General features: G+C 65.5%; 2 protein-coding genes across 9 annotated transcripts in view; one reads left to right on the top strand and one right to left on the bottom strand.

The window, feature by feature from the left end:
* The first annotated feature begins 5904 nt into the window (after window positions 1–5904).
* On the top strand, window positions 5905–10363 carry RCOR2 (REST corepressor 2). 4 transcript variants are annotated; one of them, XM_054697569.1, is made up of 12 exons: window positions 5905–6067; window positions 6774–6830; window positions 7119–7199; window positions 7342–7394; window positions 7485–7646; window positions 7754–7884; window positions 7971–8040; window positions 8129–8347; window positions 8966–9043; window positions 9168–9225; window positions 9347–9573; window positions 9657–10010. In XM_054697569.1, exons 1-12 carry the CDS (start codon window positions 5941–5943, stop codon window positions 9969–9971), a joined length of 1578 nt encoding a protein of 525 aa, XP_054553544.1. In that variant the 5' UTR covers window positions 5905–5940; the 3' UTR covers window positions 9972–10010. The 4 variants fall into 4 exon arrangements, with proteins under 4 accessions (XP_054553544.1, XP_037373628.1, XP_037373629.1 ...); XM_037517731.2 differs by having other exon boundaries at window positions 7754–7878; window positions 7968–8040; XM_037517732.2 differs by having other exon boundaries at window positions 7754–7878.
* A 2148-nt stretch (window positions 10364–12511) lies between these two features.
* MARK2 (microtubule affinity regulating kinase 2) overlaps window positions 12512–17143 on the bottom strand; it is a 52692-nt gene continuing 48060 nt past the window's right edge. For 2 of the 5 annotated variants that reach the window (XM_037517702.2, XM_037517709.2), the window contains exons 16-19: window positions 16441–16698; window positions 15426–15452; window positions 13471–13515; window positions 12512–12897 (exon numbers count right to left, since the gene is read on the bottom strand). In XM_037517702.2, coding sequence (XP_037373599.1) covers window positions 12537–12897; window positions 13471–13515; window positions 15426–15452; window positions 16441–16698 — 691 coding nt within the window. In that variant the 3' untranslated portion in view covers window positions 12512–12536. The remainder of the gene's footprint in view (window positions 12898–13470; window positions 13516–15425; window positions 15453–16440; window positions 16699–17143) is intronic. The other 3 variants (XM_037517706.2, XM_037517703.2, XM_037517707.2) reach the window with 3 other exon arrangements.

Consider the following 17143-nt stretch of genomic DNA (forward strand, 5'->3'; position numbering starts at 1 on the left):
GTGCAGGGGGGACATGAGGAGTCTGGGAGTGAAGTTGGTCCTGGGTGGGGGGGGATACATCTACAAGTGGAGGGGGGGGGGAATTTGCTGAATCTTCAGGTGCAGGAGCGGACCCCAGAGGGGGTTCCTTCCAGGTGGCCTCAATTCTCTGCGGAAGCGAGAGGCAAGTACCATGGATGAGTAGAAGAGGAACACCTGAGGGCAGGCCTGCCAGGAGCAGGAAGGGTGCTGGCACCCTGGATGTGTCCTGTCAGGGCAGAGCTTGCCAGCAGGACCTGGCAGTCCCAAGGGAGGGGCCAGGTGTGGAGCATGCAAATAGGTGGGGCGGGCCAGGGCGCAGGGGGCATTCTGTGGCACCAGGTAGGGCTCAGCAGATGGTGAGCAGACCTGTTTGGCTGGATCAGAAACTGGCTAGAAAGCCCTTATGTATCTGGCTGGGAGAGACAGGGCCAACTTTGCCCAGAAGGCAATAGGGAAGCATGGGAGATTATTAAGCAGGAGTGGGACGTGATCAAAGCATGTTTAAGACTGTGCTCAGCTCTGTATGCGTGACGGGTCAGAGGGCCCGCGGACGAGTCTCCTGGGACGTGCGTCAAATGTCACAGAGGTACAGTGTTGGCTCCAGAGGGCAGATCCTGGAGGGGGGTGGTGATGGCCTTCAGCTGGTCCACAGCATGTGGCTGCTCAGGGAGGGGTCTTTAGTCCTCCCACCTGGTTCTGGGGGTGCCCAAGAAGAGACCCCTGCTTTGGAAGGAAATAAATGTTGATGGAGGTTCTACTTCCATTCCATCTGAGTCCACGTGGGAACTTCCTATCAATCAGATGAGGTCAGAATTATTCCCTTGAAGAGATGGAGGGACTGAGGCTCAGAGGAGTCAAGTAACTGACGTCAGGCCACACAGTGAAAAGAACCGGGACTTCCCTGGGTGTGAGGTCCTTGGCCAGCGCGGGTCCTGTCCTTTTCCTGCTGCTCCTGTGTCTCCTCTGTTTCTCTAGGGGTTTCTGTTCCACCTGACTGTTCTGGGAGGTTCCAGGTGGCTCTGAGCCAAAGAGACTTGCTGGTGATTGGCTCTAAAGCTCGGTAACTCCAAATGACCCAGGGGGGGCCTGACCCCATGCACTTCTCCCAGAAGAACGGCACCCCAGGAGGTACCAGGCTCAGCCGCCTGGGGAGGACTAAGGTGGCTGGGGAGAGGTGGGACCCACCCAGCCCCTCCAGGCTGTCACCACCAGAGGGCGCCGTTGCCGCCCAGGTGAGGGCCGGGTGGGGGGCCCCTTCCAGGCTTCCTGCAGAACCCAGCAGGCTCCTGGGTCTGGAAGCCGCCTCCAGGGGAGCCCCCGTCACCTTCTCGGGTGTCTCTCAGCTGAGTCTTGCTGACCCTTCCTCCCCAGTTCCCGCTTTGCTCAGGGAGTCAGATTTCCTCAGCGGGGGTGTCAGGAAGCCTGGGGTCTCCTGGGTGACCTCCCACCTGGTTCTGCGCTGCCCTCCCCCAGCGCCACTTACAGATGTGCTTGCCTCACCTCCTTCAGCCCCCTCCTCCCGCGCCCACCGCACCGAGGCGGTGCCAAGCACCGGATTGTCACCTCTGTCACCTTCCCTCAGCCTCTTCACAGCGCCGGGTGGTGGTGCCGGCCAGGCCAAGGGCTTACTAACTGGGCCCCACGAGGGGGGTGGCGCCCAGGGCCACACAGCCTGCCAGCGGGCCCCAGGGGTTTGGCAGGCGGGCGGGAGGAGTCAAATTCCTGTCTGGGCAGGATTGAGGGGGTGGGGGCCCTGGAGGGAGCTCCCCATGCTCCTTTCAAGCTGTACCCACCTTCTCTAGTCCAGGGGAGCGCCGCCACCCAACTCCCCCCACCCCATTGCTCACCCAGGTTTCTCTTTAGATCCATCTAACCCCCTCCCCACCCCAGGGCCTGGGCCCGGCCTGCCTGCCGCCCTCCCCAAGCGTAGCCCCTGGGCTGTGGCCACGGAGGGCCTGGCCAGGGTCCCAAGCACCACACCGCAGCGGCCAGGCCGGCCGGAGCCCGGGACAGTCCCAGTCTGTCTGGCAGGGCTGCGGGTTCAGGATTGGCTGGAGCTGCCCCCGCCTTTGGGAGGAGGGAGGCGTGAGGGGAGGCCCGGTGGTTCACTCAGCTCAAGGTCACCCTTCTTTTCTTTCCCAGCATCCCTGCTCAACCTTTGTCCCTTCTGCCTCACCTTGAGGAGAGAGGAGGCCAGATGCCCACAAGCCAGAGGACAGAGGCGTCCAGGGAAGAGAAAGGCTCTAGTGCTCCTGGCACTTATCGAGTGGGCAGATATTTAGTGCCTACTGTATACCTGGGCCTTGGGAATCCCGCGATGGACACAATGCCTGCGTGCAGCCCGGCGGGCCACAGACCAGAAGTAAACAATCACACAGTCGTGTAAACTTGTGTCCCCAGCAGTGTGGCAAAGGCACTGCGTGGGGATTTGGCTGGGCCCCCTCGGGATCTCCTCTGTGGCCTGGGGGGGAGGCAGGTTCTGGAGGCAGGGGAGCGGGCAAAGCCTCAGTTTCTTCAACTGGAAAACGCAGGACACAAATGTGCCCCACCAGGAGGTGACGGCAAGACAGCCTGCCTCCTGGCCTGCAGCCCTCACAAAGCAGGCGCTGTCATCCTCCCTGTGCAAGGGTGAGTGGGAGCGCATCTGAAAATGGCGGGGAGAGCCTTCCAGGACCAGGAGCTTTCCCAGCACGGGGGTGGCTGCAGGGTGGTGAGGAACCCCAGTGCCGGTGCCCCTGCCGGCCTTCACTGGCCCCAGGCCGCCGGAGCCTGGAGGAGAGGGGGGCTGGTCCCCAGGCTGCCTCTGCTCCTCTCCCCTCCCACACCCCACCTTCTAGGCCACGTGGCACCTCTGCTACCCCAGCCTGGGGGAAGATGATTCCTGACTTGGGAGCTGGGGAGTCAGGGAAAAGTGGGTGGTATTTGGGGACCGCTGAAACCACGTCCTGAGCTGCAGCTCCACCCCCACCCCACAGCCCCAGGGCGGCAGGGAGGGGGTGCTGTCTCTTTAAGAGCCTCCAGGCTGCTGGGAGCAGATGGCCAGGCCGGCCGGGGCCCTTGTCCTTTGTGTGGCTTTGCACAAAAGAGGGGGCCAGCTGGGGAGGGGTGGGCTGCAGCAGGTGGGAGGGTGGGGCCTTGCCCCTCCCCCACTCACCTCCAGCCAATGCCTCCTGGGGAGGGGGGTTTGCTCTAAGGAATGTACCTCCTCTCAGGACACTCTGGCCCCCACAGTCACCCCCAAACTCCCAGGGTACCCCTCCCATGTCCCACCTCCTGGGCAGAAGCCTCAACACACCAGGCCTGGTGACTCTTTCCCCACCCCAAGCCGCCAACTCCAAAGAATAAATCTCCCTTCCCTGCCCCCACCTCCAGAGCGGAATCTTCCTCTGGCCCTGAGCTCCGGGCTCCAGGGAGAAGTGAGAGCAGAATTAGGTTCTGGGGGGGGAGGGGTTCTGGGGAAGGAGGGATGCCAGTGGCTGGGGGTACCTGGGGCAGCCCTGGAGAAGGGAGGCAGCCTAAGCCGGATGCTGAGCCTGGGTGTGGGAGCCAGGGGCTGGGCCGGGGACCCTTAGGTAAGGAGCAGGACCGGAGGCAAGGCCAGTCGGTGGGTGGGGGCCCCAACTCAGGCCCTGCCTAATGGGAGGCCAGTGTGGGCAAGATGGAAGACGCCATCGTAGGAGGGCTGTGTGCAGCGATGGCTGCCGGCCAGGCAGGAGGGGACCGAGGGGCGAGCCTCCCTACGCTGGAGGTGCTGTGGGTGGAGATGGCACCCTGCCCCCCTGGAGGGGTCGCTGGGAGGTTCTTTTCATCGTGCAGCAGACCCCCTTGGCGCAGGCCTACCTGACCCATTCATTCTGCCCTGCGCAGACCTCCCCACCCTGGGGCTCAGTGCCCAGGCCACGATTTAACAGCAGGAAAAAGGCCCCTAAGCTCCAGCCGGAGGTGTGGCCGGGCAACGTGGCCGGGGAGAGCTGGGTGGCCCCAGGGTGGCCCCGTGCGGCCCGACTGCGCCGCAGCCGGGTGGGGACACGCCTGACGTTCTCCGGTCACCGCTGGCGCCCCCAGGAGCGGGCGGCCCCCGCCGGGCCGCGGCCGGACCGCAGGACCCCGGCCGGCCGGCCGCAGGCAGCGGGTGGGGGCGGGGATCCCTGGCCGGGCCGGGGTTGCTTCTAAATTTAGGAATCTGATTACAGAGTGGCCGGGAGGGAAGGGCGAGGAGGCCGCTGCAGGCTCGGCTCCGTCCGGGCACCGCGGGGTGCGCCCGGGTGGAGGTGTGTCTGGGGCCGGGGCGCGCGGGAGGGGCCCGGCGGGCCCGCGTGTGTGCGGCGCAGCACGTGTCCCGGCGGCGGGACGGGCTCGGGCGCAGCCCGCGGGCTCCGGGCCCCGCCGGTGTGCGCGCGGCCTCTTTGTGCGCCTGGCAGGGTGGCTGGGTCTGGCTCTGGAAGTCTCTGCCCACCCCCTCCCCCAGCTCCGTCTGTGCCGCGCTCCCCGCTCCCCTGTCTGTCACTCTGCCCGAGCTTGTCCTGGGGGAGGGGGTGCTGCGCCCAGCTGGGGTGACAGAGAACGCGGTGGGGAGGAGACCCGGCCCCTCCCTCTCCCTGCAGCCCAGACCTCTCCCTGCACCGCCTACTCCCCATCCCGCAGTCCCTTCTGCCACTGTTTTCGGGGTGTGCACTGCAGCACTGAATGGGATGGGGTGACCCCTGGGGACCCGCACATGCACCGGCAGCTCGGCTGGGCCCGGAGCCCGGGAGGAACCCATCCCTGGCCTGTCCGGCCTCCCATCCGCTCTGGCCCCCAAGGGCGCCCGAAGGGGGGTCCCCCCTGCGGAAGGGGGGGCGGGGAGTTCCTTGGCAGGAAGGGAAATGGAAGGAAAAGCTGGGCTCCACCCGGGCGGGCGGGCGGGCGGCCTCGGGGCCCCGGGGCAGGCGGCCGCCACCCGAGCCCGCGGGCGTGCGGGGCCGGCGCGCGCGCGGGTGGGGCCGACCCGGGGTCCTCCTGGGGGGCGGCCGGGGTCTCCCCGGGGCCCAGCCCGGGAGCCGGGTCGGGGGGCCGGCCGAGCCCGGGGCTCTCCTCCCCGGCCCTGACCCCACCCCCTGGAGGTCTGGCCCCGGCCCCCAGGCCCCGCCCCCGGGCCCTCCCCCCCACCCCAGGGCCAGATGTTCAGCTGGCGGAGGCATCGGCTGGGGGAGGGGTGCTGAGGCCGCAGCCGGCACTACTTCCCTGCCAGCAGCTTCATTGTGTGCGCGAGGAGCGAGCGGCGGCGGAGAGCGGGCGGCGAGCGGCGCTGCCCGAGCGCGCCGGGGACCGCGAGCGCGCCGGGGAGGGTGCGAGGCGGCGCCCGCGGCCGCGCTGCGCCCGCCTCCCGGCCGCCCTGCCCAGCCGCGCGCCGTGCGCGCCGTCCCGCCGCCGCCGCCGGCTGCCGTCGCGGGCCGGGGTCCGGCCGGGACGGGGGTCCCCGCCGCGGGAGTGGGGCGTCCCGGGGCCGCCGAGGGGCGCGGAGCCCGCGGGGCGCCCCCCGCGCCGCGGCGCCCGCCCTCTGAGCTGCGCGGGGCCAAGGAGGGCGGTGGGGCTCCGGGGCGCCCCGAGGGCAGGGCGCCCCGACTTCTCCCGGGGAGCCCCAACCCGGGGGAGCGTCCAGAGCGAGCGCGCCCCAGCCGCTCCGGACCCGGCGCGCGTCCCCCCCGTCCCCCACTTCTGCACAAACTTTTCTGACGCCCGCGCCCGCGGGGGTCGCGGGGAGCGCGGGGCTGCCCGCGGGGCTCCCGCCGCGCGGACCCCGGCCACGCTGACCTCCCGCCTCCGCGGCCTCAGTGGCGACCCCTCCAGGCCGGGCCGGGCGCGGCGCGCGAGGCGAGCGCGGCCAGCCCCGCGGCTCTCCCGAGGCTCCCGCGCCCCCCGGGGCGGCGGGGCGGGGTGATGCCCTCGGTGATGGAGAAGCCGGGCGCGGGCTCCGGAATCCTGTCCCGCAGCCGGGCCAAGACGGCGCCCAACGGCGGCCAGCCGCACTCGGAGGATGACAGCAGCGAGGAGGAGCACTCGCACGGTGAGCGCGGCGGGCGCGGGCGCACGGCCCGGGGGCGCGGGCGGGCAGCGTGGCCGGCCTCGCGCGTCGCGCCGCGGGCTCCGGCGGCCCCGGCCGGGACCCGAGCCCCTTCCCTGCGTCTCTCGCGAGCCCGGGGCTGCCGGCCCCGGGAATCTGGAGGCTGGGCCCCTAGGTGCCGAGGAGGCGGTGCAGCCCGCCCCCGCCCTGCCCTCAGCCGCCGAGGGGCTCGGGCGACCTCCCCGCCCGCAGGCGGGGCCCCCCGTACCTTGCCACCTTGCGGGGACCGGGGTCTGGCCGGGGCGGGGGCTGGAAAGGTGCTGCGGGCGGCGCGGCGCGGCTCATGTGGCGGGGAGGAGCCTCGCATCCCCGCGGGGCCGAGGTCCAGGGCCCGGGGCAGCCCCCCAGCCCCCGCCCCCTCGCCCCCCTGCCAGAACAAAGGGCCCGGCTTGACCTGGGCTCCCCGCGTGGCCCCTGCCCTCCCCCACCCCGGGGCTGTGACTAGGCAGGGTCCCTCTCCAGTTCCCTCTGGGGCGAGGGGAACTGGGGGAAGAAGTGGGGGGAACTGAGGGGAAGATCTGGGAAAAGTGAGCCTGGGGAGGGGGGCGGCCCTGGGCGGGCAGGAGGGAGAACTCCAGGCGCCCCTCCCCGCCGCATCCCCCGGCTCCCTCCCTCCCCGGAGTCCTGACGGCCTCCCCTGGCTCCACAGACAGCATGATCCGCGTTGGAACCAATTACCAGGCCGTAATTCCGGAGTGCAAGCCTGGTGAGTGGCAGGACAGGCTGCGAAGGGAGGGGAGCAGAGGGCCCACGCTTGGCCCCGAGCCCCACCTGGGGGAGCCCTTGGCTGGCGCCCACTGGAAGCACAGGCCGGTGGGCGGGGGTGGGTGGCCCCGTGGCCTGGTTAGTTTTCCTGCTCTGCCTTCCTGTCTGGGTCGCTGCCCCTCCTTCCCCTCACCTCGGAGGCCCCACTCCCCAGCCTCCCTCTGGCCCTGGGTCCTGCCAGCGCCACCCGGCTGGTCTGAGCCTCTGCCCGGTGTGCTCTGCCTCTCAGAGAGCCCTGCCCGCTACAGCAACAAGGAGCTGAAGGGGATGCTGGTGTGGTCGCCCAACCACTGCGTGTCTGACGCCAAGCGTGAGTGGGGCCTGGGGCAGGTCCCTGGGGGCTGGGGCTCCTGTCGGCCCATGGCCAGCTCTCCTCAGAAGTGGGGGGGGGGCAGGCCTAGCTTAGGAGCTGAGACCCCCTCCTCCATAACCCGGCCCTCCCGCCCCTGCAGTTGACAAGTACATTGCGATGGCCAAGGAGAAGCATGGCTACAACATCGAGCAGGTGAGCCTGGGCCTGCAGACTCGGAAGGGGGGCTGGGTTGGACCTGTGCAGGGGGCAGCCTGGCCTGAGTTGGCATCTGTCCTGCGCCAGGCACTGGGCATGCTCCTGTGGCATAAGCATGACGTGGAGAAGTCACTGGCTGACCTGGCCAACTTCACCCCGTTCCCGGATGAGTGGACGGTAGAGGACAAGGTGCTGTTTGAACAGGCCTTTGGCTTCCATGGCAAGTGCTTCCAGCGGATCCAGCAGATGGTAAAGCTCCTGCACCCCTGCCTGCGCACCTGAGCCCCTCCTTTCTCACCAGCCTGCCCTGGGATCAGACTCTTGGGGGGCCCCAGCCTCTGGTGTTGCCCCTCCAGCTGCCTGACAAGCTGATCCCCAGCCTGGTGAAGTATTACTACTCTTGGAAGAAGACCCGTAGCCGAACCAGTGTGATGGACAGACAGGCCCGGCGGCTGGGGGGCCGCAAGGACAAAGAAGACAGGTGGAGGTCCGGGGACAGGTGGGTGGGGTCAGAAGAGCCCTTGGGGAGCCCCGGCCCTGGCTTCACCCCCTCCCTGTCCCTTGTGTCAGCAGCGATGAGCTTGAAGAAGGACGAGGAGCTGTGAGTGAGGGAGAGCCAGATGCTGGAGACCCCAAAAGAGAGGTGAGTACTAGAGCTGGCCTGGCCCTGCCCATCCACCTGTCCTCTCCTTGGGCTCTGAGCCACCCACCTTCTCTCCTTTCCCTGGCAGCCTCTGCCCTCTTCTCGGCCCCTGAATGCCCGCCCAGGCCCCGGGAAGAAGGAGGCCCAGGGGTCTCAGTACCGCCACCACCCACTGCGAACCCGGCGGCGCCCACCCAAGGGCATGTACCTGAGCCCTGAGGGTCTCACTGCTGTGTCAGGAAGCCCGGACCTGGCCAACCTCACGCTTCGAGGCCTTGACTCCCAGCTCATCTCCCTCAAGCGCCAGGTGGGGTCTCAGAAAAGACGGGGCCTTGCAGAGGGGCTACATTTGGGGGACAGCCTTAGGGTGAGGGAGATGATGCAGGTACCTGGCTTGCCCCCGCTCCATCCTCTGGGTAACTTTTAAAAGTTAACCAGCCTTGGGCCTCCCTGGTGGCAGAAGGGGTTAAGCACCGCACTGAGGCAGTCTGCAGCCTCTACAGCATGAGTTCGATCCCTGGCCTGCCAGGGAGCAACCCACATGGTGAGGCGGACCTCTCCTGTCTCGCCCGCTGCTCCCCTCAGCAGTGTATTTCAGTCAGTCTGCCTGTTCTGTTCCCTGCTCTGTCTCTGGTGGATCCACTCACCGCCCCGCGCCTCTGGCCTGTGCCCCAGCTCATGTATGCATAAATGGGTAAATCTTTAAAAAAAAAAACAAACTTAACCAACCTTTAAAATTCCTCTTGAAGAGGCGAAGTGCAGCCTCTCCCTTCCTGAGAGGCTGTGCAGGAGGGATGGGCGAGACTGGGCGGGGACAGAGGCTTTGTTGGGAAGTGGGCCCCTTGTCTGCAGGAGCAGGGGTTGGTACCACCAACCAACCAGGTTGGCGAGCTTGATGACACCTTCCTGACCCGGGCCTCCCCAGGTGCAGAGCATGAAGCAGACCAATAGCAGCCTCCGTCAAGCCCTGGAGGGCGGCATCGATCCGCTACGCCCCCCTGAGGTAAGGCTGCTCTCAAGTTTGGGTGCATGAGGGGGTTTTTCCGAAGAAAAGGGACTTCTGCTTAGAGAACAGGGCCTCCATGTCCCAGCTTTGGAGTCTAAAGGCTCCATCCCTTGCTCTCCAGGCCAACACCAAGTTCAATTCCCGCTGGACCACGGATGAGCAGCTTTTGGCTGTGCAAGGTGGGTTTGACGATAGGGAGGAGGGCCCCAGGAATCCACCCCCACTCTCCGAGGAGCTGGTCAGAGAGGTCACTGCTCCCGAGAGAATGTTCACACTCTGCTCCCCTCTTGACCCTTGCAGCCATCCGTAGGTATGGCAAGGACTTTGGGGCTATTGCAGAGGTGATTGGGAACAAGACTCTGACGCAGGTGAAGACCTTCTTTGTGAGCTACCGGCGTCGCTTCAATCTGGAGGAGGTGCTGCAGGAATGGGAGGCCGAGCAGGATGGGGCTCCGGGCGCCCCCGTGCCCGAGGAGGCTAGGAGAGGGGCTCCCTTGCCGGCCCCAGCCTTAGAGGAAGACGATGAGGTGAGCGGGGAGAGGAGCCGCCCTGTCCTTAGACTGGGCCGAGGGTGCCAAGGCGCCTGGTTTCTCACTCCTCTCTCCTCCAGGTCCAGATCACTTCTGTCTCGACGTCAGTGCCCCGAGCGGTGCCCCCCGCGCCACCCCCTCCTCCACCTCCCGCTTCGCTGTCTCAGCCCCCCCCACTGCTGAGGCCACCTCTGCCCACAGCTCCCACTTTGCTTCGACAGCCGCCCCCACTGCAGCAGGGCCGCTTCCTCCAGCCTCGGCTGGCCCCCAACCAGCCCCCTCCTCCTCTCATCCGCCCCGCTCTGGCTGCCTCCCGCCACAGCGCCCGCCCCGGCCCTCAGCCCCCACCCACCCTGATTGGTGCTTCTCTGGAGCCTCCAGCACCCTCACTCTGAGCCCTGAGGCTCCAGAACCCCTTTGCTGCATGTCCTCGGGCGCCTCTGGCTTCAGACAGAAGGAACTAATGCTCCTGCCAGGTCTTCGAAGACCTGGAGCTGCCGACAGGCACAGCCTGGACCCGTGGGCTGTTTCTGGCAGCCGAGCCCATCTCCACCCCCACCCCAGCCAGGGGCTGGGACTCAGGGGCCTCTGGGCCAGCCAGAGGGTACTTTCTCTTCCTGGCCTGGAAGGGTTGGCTGCCCCCCTAGTCTGCTGGGGCTCGGCCTCCAGGCCCAGTGCTGGAGGTCAGGCCCTTCGTGTAGGGGGGTAGCGACTGTAGCTTGGGTGGCGGGAGAGGACAGTATGGTGGGCTGGCTGTTCTTCCTCTTTCCCTTCTTTTAGCAATAAGTCTAGGGGGAGGTGGGGAGGGGGCTTAAGGGGGGAGGTGGGCAGTTTCCTCGAGGGCCTGACTGCAGCGTCACTGGAGGGCAGCAGTGCTTCTGTCTTCAGGGGCCTAGGGGAAGATCGAAGGGGCTCTGAGGGCGCCCACAATGCCCACTGCCCAAAAGCTGAAAGGGCTGGGACATATGCAGACATGGGTTTATTTTTCAATGTTTTTAAAAAATAAACAAATAAAACCTTTCACGTTCACAGAGTCCTCTTTCCCGGTGGGTGAAAGGGCCCTGGGCTCTGCTTCCTGTCTGTGCCCTGAAGGTGCGAGAGGCCTGCCGTGGCCTCTCCCCCAGGTCCCAGACAGGAGTCAGTTGCCTCCTGCCCCGCAGGCAGGCGGGCTGGACTACATCTTGCCCACTGGGACTGGGTCCTTGCCAGGTTGGGAGAAGAAACAGGAGGAGGCAGCTCAGATTCCAAACATTCTCTTTATTACGTGTTTGATCCAGAGGAGAAACTAAGTGCAGGAGGGGGGGCTGGGTGGGGAGGGGCCACCTAGCCTGGGAGGCCCCCGGGCTGCCACCCCCTCTGGGAGTCAAGCCATGCCCTCCTGGCCCCTCGAGCACCCGGGCTGTTCCATAGGGCAGGAGCAGGGAAGGAGGGAGGGAGCCCTTGGTCAGAGCCGGAGCCCGCAGTCGGGGCTTGGGGCAGGAGGGCTGAGGTTGGCGAGGCCCCTTCCTGGGACCCAAGGGCTCGACTTGCGCGGAGCCTGGCCTGGGAGGGGGGTGATGAGTAGGGGTGGAGTCATCATAAATCAAAAAAAAAAAAATAATAAAATAATAAAATAAAAAATAAAACCCATCACAAAAAATGTACAACTCAGGTGAGGGTAGAGGCAGCCTCTGTGCGGGGCCCCCTCCCCCAATTTCTCAAGAACAGAAACAGCAGAGAAATAAATTAAGGGATGCAGCGGCCGCCACCAGCCAAGCGTCCATAACCGGCCACTCCCACACTGGCTGCAGAGGGTAGCGAGCTGGGAGTCACTTGGCCTCTGACCCCACCCTGTGGAGGGGCCTGGCTGCCCCCCCCCCCCCCCGCGGCCTCCCGCCAGGTGGCCATGGAGGCCTGGGCGGGTGTCTCCTGAGAGGAGGAAAGGCCAGGCCAGAGATGAGTGGGGAGGGAAGTCACTGCTCAGGAACTAGCTGGTGCCCAGATTAATGCCAATGAAGGGGAGCCGAGGGGAAGGTGCGGCGGCGAGGGGGCTGTGCTTTCAGACAAAGGCTCTCCCAGAACGGAGATGCCCAGCAGTTCCGGAGACGAGCAGCCCTGGCAGCCCCCTGGGGGCCGAGGAGCCCATCTGCCCAGCGTCGCCTCCCGGCTCCCAGCCCTGGGGTCAGCCCTGCCTTCGCCGGGAGGGGTGAGAGAAGATGGCACAGACTTTTGAGGAGGGGAACAAAAGTCCCCACAGCAGCTTGTGGAAGGAAATGCCCAGCTCTGGGAAAGGCGGAGCCGAGGATACAGTGTGGAGGGAGGCTGGAGCCCCTCGCCAGCGGCCGCCAGCCCACCCGTCTCAGGGCCGGCAGCACCCCCGCCCCAGCCCCCCGCCGCACAGGCCTCCTGCCCGGGAGCCTGAGGTCAGGGGAAGGCCACCTCTGGAGGTTTGCTGGGAGGGGAGGGGAAGGAGAGGGGAGAAGCCCAAAGTGGGCCTGGCGGAGGGCCTGGCAGGGAACTCCACCACTCTTGCCTGAGAGTGTTCCAGCCCTGAGCCACCCTCCTGGGAAACCCCACAGATCCAGTCTCGACTGTCCCGATGGGGCAGGGAGGAAAGGTGGTCGCTGGGATTTTTTTTTTCTTTTTTCTTTTTGGTAATAAAAAATTTCTTGGTTTAGGCGAAATACTCTGTGCAACCGCAGTACCGAGGGGGAGCCCTGCCCCCCCACCCCCTCCCCTTCTTTAGCCTCCTGTGGGGGAGAGGGGAGAAGGGGGAATTTCTGGACAGGGGTAAAGGGGGGTGGGGTGGGAAGAACCACCTCCCACCCCCCACAAACACGGAAGAAAACCGGAGGGGGCGGGGAGGGAGAAGTGCCAGCAGGGGGAGACGCCCGGCCCGGCGCGCCAGTCGGCCCAGCGGGGCACCGGCCCCAGCAGCTAAGTCCAGCTGGCCGGCCATCGCCCCCGCGCCGGGCAGCCTGTTAAAGCTTCAGCTCGTTGGCTATTTTGGAAGCAATGTTTTTGAAGGCCATGGAGGTGCCCGATATCCGCTTGAATCGCACGCCGTTGAGGGACAGCCGCGGCAGCTTGCACACCTCCATCTCCCACTGCACGAAGCTCTCGTGGCCCGGCGTGCCATGCATGCACAGCAGCATGTACCTCTCGTGCAGCTCGCTCTGGCAGCTGTTTGCGTCCAGCACCTTGCGGATCTCCCGCATCATCTCGTTGGGCTCCATGGAGCTCGTGGTCTTCATGCTCCACGTGAAGCGCAGGGAGCGCGGCTTGGCCTCCCGAAACTCCTCCTTGTCCTTGTCATTGCCGCCGCTGCCCACCACGTGAGGTCTGAGGAGAGGGCAGAGGCGACAGTCAGGTGGGGCAGAGGCACCCCCGTGGGAGAGCCCCCCCGGGCAGCAGGACGCGGAGACCAGAGTGCAGTGTGGGAGGCGGCCCGGGAGGCACAGGCTGGAAGAGGGAGCTCAGACTGGGGGGGTGGGGGGGGAGGCGGACGGCCATCCTGCGACCTCCCCAGTGAGCAGAGAAGGCCCCAGAGAAGGCAGGAGCACCAGCCCCAGCAGGGGGGAAGCCAGCGCTGCTTTCCTTTGGGGAGGGGGAGGCCAGGGAGAACTGGGTGCCCCGCGCCATGGCCCTGAGCAGCGCTGGCTGGACAGAAAGAAGGGCTGAGGCACAGACAGGTGAGCGGGTGGCCAGTCCCCACCACCCAGCCCAGGGCTCCTGTTGCCAGAAGACACCAAGGCTGAGAAGGGCCCACACCTACTTCAGTGGGGGGTGGGGGGCTCCTCTAGGGAAAGGGAGCCCCGAGAGCTGGGGACAGGGCGGAGCAGGAAGAGCCAGGCGGCAGAAGGAAGAGAGGAGCAGGCGGCTCGGGCGGGCCGGGGCTGGCTCCAGCCCTCTCACCTGAGCGTCTCCACTCGGTCTTTGCTTTCAGGTTCATTCAGGTTCCTCAAAAAACAGAGCGAGGGAGAGTTTAGTGCTGGGACCTCTCGCTCCTTGCGCTGCCACCAACCCAGGTGAGGCTGGGTCCCAGGAGGTGCGGCCGCTGGGTGGGCGGGCCCAGGCCCAAGCCCACGGGCCCCTGCCCTTCACGGCTGTGCGGCGCCACCCACTGGCAGCTTTGCAGGCCTGTGACAGGAGCCCAGCCCTCGGCCGCCCCTCCCCACACCCCCAGCAGATCTGTGCTGGGGAGAGGGAGCTCTGCGCCTGGAGGGCACGGATGTGCACATGCGCACTGCCTTGCACCAGCGCCTCCCACACAGTGACCCTGTGACTGCTGGGTCTTCTGCTCCAGTGACCAGGGCCTCAGCACTGGAGTCCTCTGGGAAGGAAGGGGCTGAGGGATGGACAGAGGCCTCTCTTAGGAGGCAGAAAGGGCCAAGAGCGGCATCGCTTTGAGAGTGCCTGGGGAGGGGTGGGAAGGAGCAGGGCCCTGAGGCCAGCTGCAGACAGGCCCGCCTCCCCCATTCTTTTATAACCCCCTGCCTGCCAGGCTGCCAGGCCATCTGCTTGCACAGAAGGGAGGGTGGCGGGCAGGGCAGGGCAGACACCTCAGAGGGTGGGTGGGGAAGAGGTCTGGCCCCGCTGAGCGGCTGCTCCAGCTCCTGGCTGGAAGATGGGTGCCTGGAGCGGGAACCCGGGGACTGCTGAGGACAGCAGGGAGGCGAGGAGGAGAGAGAGCGCAGCGGCAGCACATGGAAAAGGAACACGAGACACACCAGACACACGGATGCAGACCAGTGCGCTGCGAGCAGGGAGGAGGGCTGTGCCGGGGAGGAGCCTGGCTGATCTCTCCAGCCCCACCTGGCTCCTGCCCTGTGGGTGGAGGCTCCTGCAGGGCAGGCCCCACTGGGGCCCTGTGAGTCAACAGCCAGCCATGCGGGCGAGGAGCTGGGTGGGGAGCAGTGGGTGGAAGGGGAAAGTCGGAAGACCCTGCCCTGGCTGTTGCTCTGTCAGTGGGGCCCCAGTGTGCCTCCCAGATGCCTCAGCCCCCACGCAGGGTCCGGGAGGACAGCCTCAGGGAACCAGTGCTCCTGACCTGGCCCTTGGTCTTCGGCTTGGTCTTTGGCCCACCCAGACCTCTGGGGAGGATGAGAGTAGGGCCAGGGCTGGAAGAGGCAGGATCCAGCTCAGGAAGGGAGATGCCTGAGTCAGGGGGGGCTCCCATTTTTCGCCAGGGTCAGGAGTGGCCAACCCAGACCTGAAACATCCCAGTTCCTAGCTCTCTGGGCGCCACAGGCACAGAGGCCGTGCACAGTCCAGGGACGCCCTGCTCCTGCTGGAGGCAGGAGGTGCACTGGATGGGGGTAGGGCGTGCCCAGTCTGGTAGCAGCTGCCAGAAGGGGGTGCTGTGCCCCACTCCTGATGCAAAAAGCTCCTTGGACCTGGAGGCATCAGGTGGAAGCCTTGGGACCCCAGTGTCCCTGTAGTGCCTCCGAAGTGCTGCCATCCCAGAGGACACACAGCCCTGAGGTGGAAGGAGAGAAGGGGAAACCCAGGAGACCTAGAATGAGACACCATCCCCGAGCTCTCTCAGTCCCAGAGAGTCTCTTCACAGCACATGCACAGACAGCAGAGAGGCTCAGAAAAGGAACCCAAGACTTGTGACCAAACCCAGGGTGAGGGTGGGGGAGACAATCTTAAAGGGAGAATTTCCTGTCATTGTCAAAGCCACTTGCCCTGAGGGGGCCAACATGGTCCCCAACTGCTGCCCAGTCTTCATCCCTTTAAGATGGCAGAGAGAGGGCCACACAGACGTGGTTAGCAGATAGGGAAGGGAGCAAGAGCCAGAAGAGGAGTTAGTGAGAGAGACAGGACACGGGACACAGACACACACACACAGCGGGCTCAACGCCTACCTTCTGGCAAACCTGAAAGACAGATTTCTAAAAAAACAAACAAAAAAAGACAAAATAAAAAAAGAAATAAAAAAAACCAACAAGACGGTATGTGGATAAGCAGGTAGGGAGTGGGCTTTATAGGTTCAAAGGTCACCCCGTTTGTGAAAGAGCCGCTCAGCGGGACTAGAGCCACAGACAGCCCGACCTGCTCCCGCCCCACCCAGCGGCCAGCCCGGAGCCTGGGTCCCTGGGCTGCACAGGGGCTGGGTTTTGGGCGACTCCAGCTGAGTGGAGGGAGGCACAGGAGGAAGAGCCGACAAACCCACCCAAAAGCCCCCTGCTGCTTCCGGGGCTCCACTGAGGCAGTGGAGGAAGCAGAAGGATGGAGACAGGGAGCAGCCAGAGGCCACATGGCTGAGGGCACCTGGAGAATCAGAGCTGGCCCCTGGGTGGTCAGGGGCCAGGTGCGAGAAAGCCCCTGAAGAGTGCCCACCCTCGCTCCCACACAGGAGAGCCTCAGGGATTCAGGCTGTGCAGGAGGCGGCTGCCCTGGGCCCCACCCGCTGGTTCATGTACGGCCTTCATCCTGGCAACCTGGGCTCAAGAACATGGCGGCAGCAGACACGACCCACTGTGGGGTGGGTCAAAGGGGAAGACACAGGACCAGGAAAAAACTCCCTGCTGGCCCAGCCTGGCTCATGCCTCATGACTTTGCAGCTGCGTCACCAAATACAAGTTTCCATGGGAACCCAGGAGAGAAGAGGGGGCTTTTATTTTAGCATCTGAGTTCACACTCTCCTAGAGGAGGCGGCACAGGCCATCTGCTTGGGGCCAGAGAATGAACGAGGGGTGTGTACAGGAGTTGGGGAGAGGCCTGAGAGGATGGGTCTGGCATAAAAGATTCTGACGAGGACCCAATTTCTTAGGCTTCCAGGCCTCTCCTAACCCAGGAAACCTCCAGTTCAGGGTATTCCCCACGCCCCGTAGGAGGACCTAGCCTCAGGCTCTGTGCTACACTAAGCCCCCTACTCACCTGCGTACAAACTTGGAGGTGAATTTGCTGAAGATGCTCCCAGAGGCCCCCCGCCGGCCCTGGCTGTTGCCAGAGGGAGAGGCTGGGGTCACACCATAGGGCAGATTCTGCTGGTCCCGCACCTGTCGGAGCTGCCCTGCGTGGAAGGTGCTTCGACTGGACACACCCCGGGGGAAATTAGTTCGTTCTGGGGCTCCACCACTGCTGCTGATGTTGTGGGCGGAGGGGGAGGCGACAGGGACACGCTGGGGGGCTGTACTGTGGGAAAAGATGGGGCACGGGGGCAATGCATCAGGGCACAAGCCAGGCATCATCAGAGCACCGGGGCGCCCTGGCCAGGCACAGGGAGGGGGTGCTAGCGCGGAGGCAGCCATCACGGAGACACAGAAGGAAGGGTGTGACCACCGAGGACATGGGGAGGACTCCGGTGAAGGAAAGGAGATGGTCTGGGGGAGGCAGGAGGCGAGGAAGGACACGTGTGTGGAGAGCAGTACAGGCTGGAAAGAAGTGGCTCCTGGGAGCTAGGCAAACTGGAACCTCAAGGGGACAAGGTTGACCAACCCTCAAGGATTGAGTCCCTGTGATGCTGACTGTCCCCGGGGTCCTAAGGAAGTCCAGGAAGGCTCAGAACAAAAAGGCTTCCTCCTGGAGCCTCGGGACGGCTTCTGGCATATCTGTTCTGAGAGGGAGAACTGGAGGAAAA

The sequence above is a fragment of the Talpa occidentalis genome, unplaced genomic scaffold (genome assembly GCF_014898055.3).
Source record: "Talpa occidentalis isolate TD23 unplaced genomic scaffold, MPIMG_talOcc4v2.1 talOcc4.17, whole genome shotgun sequence".
Lineage (NCBI taxonomy): Eukaryota > Metazoa > Chordata > Mammalia > Eulipotyphla > Talpidae > Talpa > Talpa occidentalis.

What these genes read in the sequence shown, in the direction of transcription:
- RCOR2 (XM_037517733.2), top strand. Translation starts at nt 5,941, where the DNA reads ATGCCCTCGGTGATGGAGAAGCCGGGCGCGGGCTCCGGAATCCTGTCC. An exon ending in CTGCGTGTCTGACGCCAAGC is followed by an intron (nt 7,200 to 7,341) that starts GTGAGTGGGGCC and finishes CCGCCCCTGCAG; the next exon opens with TTGACAAGTACATTGCGATG. An exon ending in GCAGCTTTTGGCTGTGCAAG is followed by an intron (nt 9,226 to 9,656) that starts GTGGGTTTGACG and finishes TCTCTCCTCCAG; the next exon opens with GTCCAGATCACTTCTGTCTC.